The 8,535-nt window shown below is 47.3% G+C and overlaps 1 protein-coding gene across 1 annotated transcript; it reads left to right on the forward strand.

Annotated features, from left to right (window-relative positions):
- The first annotated feature begins 530 nt into the window (after positions 1 to 530).
- LOC34621270 lies at positions 531 to 8,117 on the forward strand. Its single transcript, XM_026335180.1, has 11 exons — positions 531 to 665; positions 841 to 956; positions 1,716 to 1,916; positions 2,189 to 4,809; positions 4,967 to 5,034; positions 5,171 to 5,539; positions 5,834 to 6,664; positions 6,849 to 6,897; positions 6,962 to 7,331; positions 7,606 to 7,748; positions 7,984 to 8,117. Exons 1-11 carry the CDS (start codon positions 531 to 533, stop codon positions 8,115 to 8,117), a joined length of 5,037 nt encoding a protein of 1,678 aa, XP_026190965.1.
- Positions 8,118 to 8,535: the final 418 nt, after the last annotated feature.

Here is an 8,535-nt window from a genome sequence, read left to right on the forward strand (position 1 = left end):
TACGAGCATAGCCAGAGGAGTAGCCTGTGCATCTGACTCAAAGATCATGAGATGTACCGTTTGTAGAAGAGACGAAGAGACCGAATTGACCACGCACTTCCTCTTTTCATGTTCAAGCTGATGCCATTTAATTCTCCCTGATGAATTTCGAAAGCCTTTACTCGGGCCCGAGGCTAAAGGTGTTTCTAGAGGCCCACAGAACTGATACATAGGGTAGATTAAATGTCCGCTATGAGAGTTAATGTGACTTTAGACTAGTAGACTGCGAGCTTATACCCTTGTGCAGATTGCTCAAAGCAAGATAGTCCATGCCTTCTTCGGTGTGTAAGTTCTCTAGAAAGTCATATTTCCCCTTATGTAGTGTTCTTGAAGTTTTCTAGGGTATTCTTTCAATACTCTACTGCAATCCCTCGAATACATAAGTGCCTTGGAACGCTGTTCTTTGAGTCTGACGCGCCATATTTCGGGTAGTAGTAGTATGAAGAATAGCTTCCAGTGCCCTACTGGCCTGTTGAAGCCATATCGTGTACATGTCACCATTCGATCGTGGCGGCGGACCTTCGGATAGAAATCAACGCTGGAAGCCATCTGACAATACATTTTTTGCTTGCACACAAGAGCAGACAAGGCTGTTCAACGCCCACAGACATTTTGAAGCTGCCATAGTTCGCTTACACGAGCTTTGCAAAGATTTGAATGGCACTCAGATACTTTGAAACGGGCTAGTAGATGCCTCCGTCAGAGTCATGAAGCCTGCATGAACCTGAAGGGATTTCTAGGATTACTACTGCAGTGTTCATTATCATAAGCTTGTAAGACGCGAAGACACACCCTTAGAAGACTGCTAGAGTATTGCAAGTGTCTGGCTTGGATAAGTTTTTGCCTCCATCAAAGCAGATATTCAATAAACTGGAACCACAGTTCTCCTCAGTAAAACCTGTCTGTGGGTGGACCCGGTATGTCAACAAGATGCGATAGTCGCTCGTAAGTTGCAAGTTTCCACGAAAGCGCTGATTGCTTAGTAAAAAGTCTATGCCATTCAAAACCTGAGACGTTGTTAACTAATGCAGCATTGATTCAGCAGCGAGAGTATTGCGTATAGAGCTTCACAGTGACTCTTACGAACTGCTTCAGTGAGCTCGCCTAGGGCCGTCACGTATTATAAAATTATATTTCCCACCCAATAGCCCTGCTCGGGCGAGAGCAGTAGAGCTGTGGATTTGGTTATTCCCAAGCCCATATTTTTTAGTTATAACTCAATGCTGAAGACAAAGGTGGAACTCTGAGCCTTTGGAAAGACCTAGTTCCTTTTTAACACACGGATTTGTTTGCGTACTAAATAGGTTGGGTCTATGACTTCAGTCAATGCGAGTTACAGATATATGCAAAGCCCCATCAACATCGCCGGATTCGGCGCATACGCCTTGAGGACAGGCATACAGATCGCATTTCGGTATATATTTTTTGACAATGTAAAAATACCATAGAAACACTATTAATTAGGGATTTCAATCCTTCGAACAAATGTGTACGGGCCGAATGCCTGTATTATTTGGTTCTTCCAACCAAGGTGCAACAGTCACAGCTTGCGAATAGTGGATCTAGGATTGCAGTAGGGGGCGTTTAGGGGAGTAAATTCTCAAGGGGTGGTGAAAAAGTGAAGAGGCTGAAAGTGCACTCATATGATGAGTGTGCTCAGTTGCGCGTGGATCCAGGATGGAAGGACCAGCACCAATCAGCATAGGGCTCCGGCAGGTGGCAGTCCAGAGTGGCGTTCTGGTGTCCTCCTGGGGATGCATTGCTTTGCTCCACCCTATCATGCACTCTGCGCTGCTCCTTAGCTTTATTGCTTTGTCTCGCCTGCACCTTGGTTGGCTGTTTTGTTGCACCTGCCACATGCTCCTGACGGGCTGCAGGTATGTTAGCCAACCCCCATACAAGGTGGCCTGCTGGTTTAGCCTGGCCTCATGTCCTTCACGTTCTACACAAGCCAGGGCGCATGGGGTATTGGCTTTTTGCACATTTTGTGGACTACTCCCACGTGTGGCGTTTCTCAGGAGCACGTACAGTCCATTTGCTCCCCTGTTACCCTGGACAACTAAACGTCGGGTTTTCTTGAAGCTCTTGCCATCGCTGTAGAGCGCAGCTTGATTAATACTTACCGGTCGTCTGTGTTTGTTTTCTGCAGAAGGGATACAGCTGCTGGCCAGAAGTCATCGGAGAAGCGAAAGAGCACGGGAGCATTCCGCTGCTTAAGTGAGAGATGCTGGAGCCACCTGCGGCTTCGCTATTGGCATTGTGTTTTCTACTTGTTTTTGCTTCTAGTAGCCTTCTGGGTTGCCTCAGTTGTGCAAGAAGATTCTCATGAGGGGCTGCAATCGTCGCAAGTCGGAGGTGGTTCTCACAGTTCAGTGCATTCTTGGCGTGAGAACAGCCTGCCTTCCCTGTTGCTTAACTCGGACTGTTCACAACACTTCAAGATTGCAGCCAAAGCCGTGATTAGAGGCCGCGACATGTCGGACCAACTTCTGTCGCTGCTGCATTCCTGGGCAAGCCAACAGTATGTGAAACTGAGTGTGTGGTTTCGAACGGGTTTACTGATGCTGGAAAACGTTACACTAAAACCGTGCATGTCGTTGCTTCGCCAAGTTGGCCTGTTGCCAAGCATCAACGAGACAACTGCTCCAGAAGTTTGCAACTCGACAGCCCGCAACGCAGGCTGGGACTGGTGGTGGGTTCAGTGGTTGACCGTCAAGCATAGCATGATACACAGTTTTCCGATCGTTTCACACAGCTTTGTTCATGGGAAAAATGGAGACAGGACTAGCTGGAATATTCGAGAGCTTCCGGAGTGGCACGATATGCTGTCGGAGCCCATGTTGAAGTTTGGGGAAAATGGGGACATAGTAGAAGAGGGATCATACTGCGCTGTGCTATCACTTATGCTCCTGTATTTCTTTTCCTCAATCATTTATCGGGCGTGTCTTGCCATTCCTGCAGTAGTTATGCAGATCCTAGAAGCGATTGGTTTTAGCATGTCAGGTTATACCTCACGAAATTGGGGAAGCCTCCTGGTTATTACCTTCAAAAGTGCTGCAGCTTCGTTTGCAGTAACACTTGTGATTTCGTTTTTCTGTATAGCGGCGGTGACTGCTTTAACGGGCTTCCGTGTCATTGGCTTGTTGGGGCGTGTCCTCAAAAAATCTTGTATCAACAGCAGTGACGTTAGCAGCAACCGAACTGCCCTAGCAAGCGATCACTTAGTGAAAGCCGATATGACTAGGGGTGCTGAAGTTCTGGAGATGCTGGCAGCAGTTTTGACTTGCTGGATCATATTACTGTCGGACCGCAAATACGTCATGTATTTTTGGGCTACAATGCAACCGCTCCGGCTTTTTGTATTGTATATTGTAATGCTGCTGCGGCTGCCATCTGCACAAGTTGCCCTTTTAATGTCGTTGCCAGCTCCTCTGAACAAGCCAGATACGGTGCTGCAGCGCTCTCAGCCCCTCCGAATCATAGATCCCGTGGCTGTTGGTTCCATGCTGGGATGCATCATCGCTGCTGCGACATTGGCCTGTATGCGGCAACTGACTACCACACTGGGATCTTCCGTCAAAAAATCAATGTCCTCACATGCACTGCTTGTGAAGAATAGTCTTCGATCCCTTTGCTACACTCGAGGCAAGTGGACATTTCGCAACACGTCAAATAGGAACGAAGGACAACTCCCTCTTCTGCACGAACCTCTGGAGAAAAGCCGGGTATTCTCGCGTGCTCAGAAACATTTGAACGAGGAGAAAGTCGAACTTGTCTTTGGTGGGGAGCATATAAGCAAGCTGGGGTGCGAGTCGCAAGACGAAGCAGCGACATTACACCCGGAAAATCTGACCATTCTCACACGATGGCCAATGTGCAACGAGCTTACAAAGTTTTACTTGGTGGATCTAGTACCTGCTGGCGAGATATTGCAATGTCAGTGGCCCGTTAGAGACGAAATACCAAAGCTTCTAGTGTGTAAACAACTTTCCCGAGAAATACAGGAACAGCAGAGGCCAGCCCAGCAGGGAGTCTGGTGTATGCAACGCTTGAGGGGTCCGAAGAGTCAGTTTGGCGAGCTGCACTACCAACGCTGTGATATACAAAGTAAACTAGTTGGCCAGGGAAGGCAGCAGGGCAACGATTCGAATGCTGGCATGACGAGCCACCTATATATGTGGAAGGAAAAGCATACAACGGCATCCGTTAAGCGAGGAGGATTGTGCGTAGAAATCGATGTTGCAGTGAAGAAAGTAAATAATGCGATCGATTTGAAAGAAAGGTTCGAGCAGCATTTGAGAGAATCAAGGGTTCGTTGCAATTCCTTGGGAGCTCAAGCATACCACATTGTCCAAGAACTTAAAAAGCAGACAGAGAACCTTTCTAAGAAAATAAACGAGACACGTTACCTCAGAAACAGACTGAACAGAACACTAGGCAGCGACTGGAAATTTGGACAAGTTCAGGACCATTATATCCATGACGCTTTTCATAAAGAAAAGCATAATCAGCAGAATTTCTACCGCGAAACGTTGAAATCAACAGAGCAGCTTACATTCAGACTGGTACAAAACGTGCGACACGATATACATTTGCTAAATAAACGCAAGGGCCAGTTGGTTCATCATGGATTTTTCGCAGAATTTCAGCTTTCTCACGAGGCTTCCAAATGCAGCGGAAACAATATTTGTGAAGTTTCCGCGCCGCAACCGAGCAAATATACACTTGCAGAACTATCGCATTACGCAACTGCTCCTCAAATAGGTGCCTGTAGGCTGGATATCACTGCGTTTAGCGGATGAAATAAAGCGATTCTGTCTGCTGGCTACTAACAGTAGGTTGCTGGCATGGAAGCCATGAAGAGGGGCGTTTATGTAGCTAAGCTAAATCGGTAAACGAAATGCGTTTCTCGCTTTGCGCTCCACAGGTTTACGAAGCACCGCCTCACAACTACAGACACCCAAAGATGGGCTAGCATTCTTACATAAACAACATGTAAGTCAACGCTGCTAGGCTTTAAGTAACGAACTATTTCTTGGATTTTTCACCCCTTATGGTGATTTTTTGGGGTAAATCCCATATCTCCCGCAGCACTATCTTGCATGATCTTGCGTTTGCCATTCTGTCTAAGCCTGCTGAGTTTAACAAGCCGTACGACACTGAAGTGCTCTTGGAAGAGGCTGACCGGCTAGAAAGAGCATTGCAAGTTATTGGCAGCCGCATCTTCTCATTGCGTATGGTATTATACAATATTGAGCTTCCACAGTCCACTCTCGATGCTGCGAGGAAGCTGTATAGAGCTCCTGGTTACCTAGGATCAGATAGCGCGCAGCTTCGTCGAGTGTTGTTTCGCCGAAGCAAATGCAGCTGGATTGGGGATTCAGAGAGTCTGGCGTCGACCCTACATGTGTTGAAGCGCGCTTGGCCATCTGAGGAATTCTGCAACCGTTTGTTACGGCGATCAGGCCACGCAAAGGACTTGTCGCTGTTAGAACAAAAGGTGCGTTGGTCCTACTAAGAGCCAAACCAGCTCCCTCACTTGATGCTCAACACGGTGGCGCAAGCTCGCAATCTTCACGTTGCTGAGGAGAAGTAATGCAGATTGGTAGTCGCCGCCTATTTATTTTGGACAGCTAGGGGCGACGATAATCACATAAATCCCTCATCACGAGCATCGTAAAGTACGCACTTTGTGAGATCATTGCCAAGTGTATCCGTATCTCATTGATCAGTTGAGCTTCAAGGGTCAAATCGCTGTGTAAATGGGGTGTGAGTGTATGCTCGTGGGACGCAGTTTCTGCCACTGGCACAACTTCCACAAGGCCGCCAGCGCGTGGCCATAGTGCTGTTTCTATTAGGCCTTGAAACTCAGTGGCAAAAGGAGTGTCGACGTCTGAATAAACTAGAAGAAGGTCTAGGAAATATTCGGCAGTCAAATATGCTTAAAATTCTCTTTAAAACCTGTGTCGAAGTCTATTCAGAGATGAGCACACGGATCTCATACATGAATTCTCTGGAGATGGAAAATTCTCCATCGGCGAGTGATATTAAACACAAGCAAGTAGAGCGTCCATGCTCTTTGTCAAACCAGGGACAGCGAACAAACTGCGGGCTGGAAAGTGTGCTGGATCAATTCAGCATCTGGAAGGGCAACGGGGATTTCAACCTAGGGTGCTTAAGAGATGCAGCGAGCATTACTTCCTCCCTGCTGCATGGATTCTCTCTTTTGCAAGTAGTTCTGCACAGAAGTTTTCTAGATCTTCGTGGAACCGGTGTGCCGTGTGGTAGCTACAAAATTTCAAATAGTAAATACGAACCTAACTACCACCCACTGAATATCCCATACCTCTATGCGGCAGAGATTCATGGAAGTTCCATGTTGACTGGAGCGGAGGTGGCAAATAGCAAGTGTACTCAATCTAGGGGCCTTTCGTCCTCCCACAACTGTAGCTGCATTTGCTGTTCGGACACGGGTCCACCAAGCCTTAGTATTCTACTAAAGTGGCAGAAAAAGCAGAAGCTGATAAAGGATCAGAGAATGCACAGACAAGCATCAAAGAAGCCATTGAACCCTTCAAAAATGGCTCATCCAACGAAGTACACAAAAACGGATTTGCATAATGAGGTACACAAAGGATGCGAGCCGGAATAGATGCCGCTCAGTATAGCCTGAAACCATGAACGCTGTGAAGCAGCCAACACCGCGGACCACTACCGCCAAAGGCGAATAACTATTCCTGAGACTGTAGGAGTTGTGAGACCGGCATACGCGCCACATACCACCTCTATGTCCTATTCTTATGCCTCAGAGCGACGATGTGTCTGCCAGAGAGGGCCTAGAGGAGGCAATGGCAGTTGGTGAGTGCGAGCATATTGCTGAAAAGCGGGCATAAATACCGCACAGTATAATTATCAAAGTTAGCTGCCTCCGGAGAGCCTGGAATGCTGTGCAGGCCGTTTGGTGGTTGTGCAACTCTGCTCTGTTGGATTACAGTAACGCTATACTACAAAGCGCTGAGGAACCGCCATAAAAGGGTCGCTAAGCTAGGCAGGAATGTCCAAGAGTACTTCACGGAGTTATTCTCACCATTATTTGCTGACTTTATTTCTCACCCAGCAAAATTACCCGCTCCAGATGATTCCTTGGCTGTCCACAAAGTTAGTTCCGCGAGCTACACCCAGAGAGATACGGAACAGGGTCTGGAAATGGCGTGCCAGCTATTGAAGACAGTTCACAGCACTGGCTTACTGATAAGAGATGCATGGTCAGTTATTCTGATTTTTGTAAAGTGGTAACCTTAGACTGCACGGTAAATTGCCCATATACGTGGGGATCTTTAGGCTTGAACCACATTAGGTGTCAGGCTATTAGGCTGTGGTATTATGTTTCAGGCAGGGGCTCCTAAACAAGAACAAAAACGGCATTTGCGCTATGAAGGATGATTGTACAGAACTGTGTCCATTAATGCACGAGCCTGACGACGATGCGGTGAGCTGAATTTCAAGGCAGAAGCTGTTGCAGATCAATACTTTTTTTCGAGAGGACTCAATACCTTTTTCTTTCAGTGAGCCTGTGGTTGCGTTTGTCTCCCAGACTTTTTCCATTTCTATGCCATTGACCTCCGAGAATTGTCCACATATGCTAGCGAAATATGCTGCGCTTGCAGCAGACGCGGCAGTTAGAGCTCAAGAGAGTGTGGCGCGTAGCAGTCCGCAGCATGCTGCGCGAAAGATACAGGAGTGCATGGAAAGCTGCTCGTCTACCAGGATATGTGCTCAGTAGTACAGTCACGGAAGCACCGGCAAACGGGACAACCAGACCAGCGGGTCCATTAAGCAGCAAACTTTCGTGGATAGCTCTCCGCCTCCAATAGTGCCCCTTCAAAGTAAATACTCTTAGTGGCAAAAACCGCAACTCGAAGATATTATGGCATAAGAATGTAGCGACCATGACGGCGGCGCCGGTAGTAGTCTGTTGCCAATGCCAAGTAAAGCTAGTTGCTTACTTCGAGGGAAGAAGAGGAATGGAATTGTACCTTGAAAGTAGCTCTACTGCAGCCACAGCAACACCACAGTGAAGCAGGGAACAGCTGCCACAAACGCAATGTAGCATAAGCTAAAATATCGGTATCAACGGGTCAGTAAAATAGAGCTAAACCAGCAGATGATAACGCATGCAATGAAAGCCTCCCAAGTTGTACAGGTCGCCCCAGGGTCGGCAAATTGGTTTCATAAGACAAACACGCTCAACAGCGGATAACATCCCATCCAACAGAGCAGAGCACCAGTGAGATGGCTGTATGCAGTTTCCAACTGCTAGAACTAGAGATATTAAAGTCTAGTCAATGATAAAGACATCAGCACTAGATGACCGTCCCAAATTTCATTTTACCGACTTTGAACTCTCATTACCAACTACATCGTGGCCTTTGGCTCGCAAATCTGCGCAGCACCAACCGTACTATTCTCTAATTTAACACCTCATCAGGAATGACG

Source organism: Cyclospora cayetanensis, unplaced genomic scaffold (assembly GCF_002999335.1).
Source record: "Cyclospora cayetanensis isolate NF1_C8 unplaced genomic scaffold, CcayRef3 CcayRef3_contig_60, whole genome shotgun sequence".
NCBI classification, from domain to species: domain Eukaryota; phylum Apicomplexa; class Conoidasida; order Eucoccidiorida; family Eimeriidae; genus Cyclospora; species Cyclospora cayetanensis.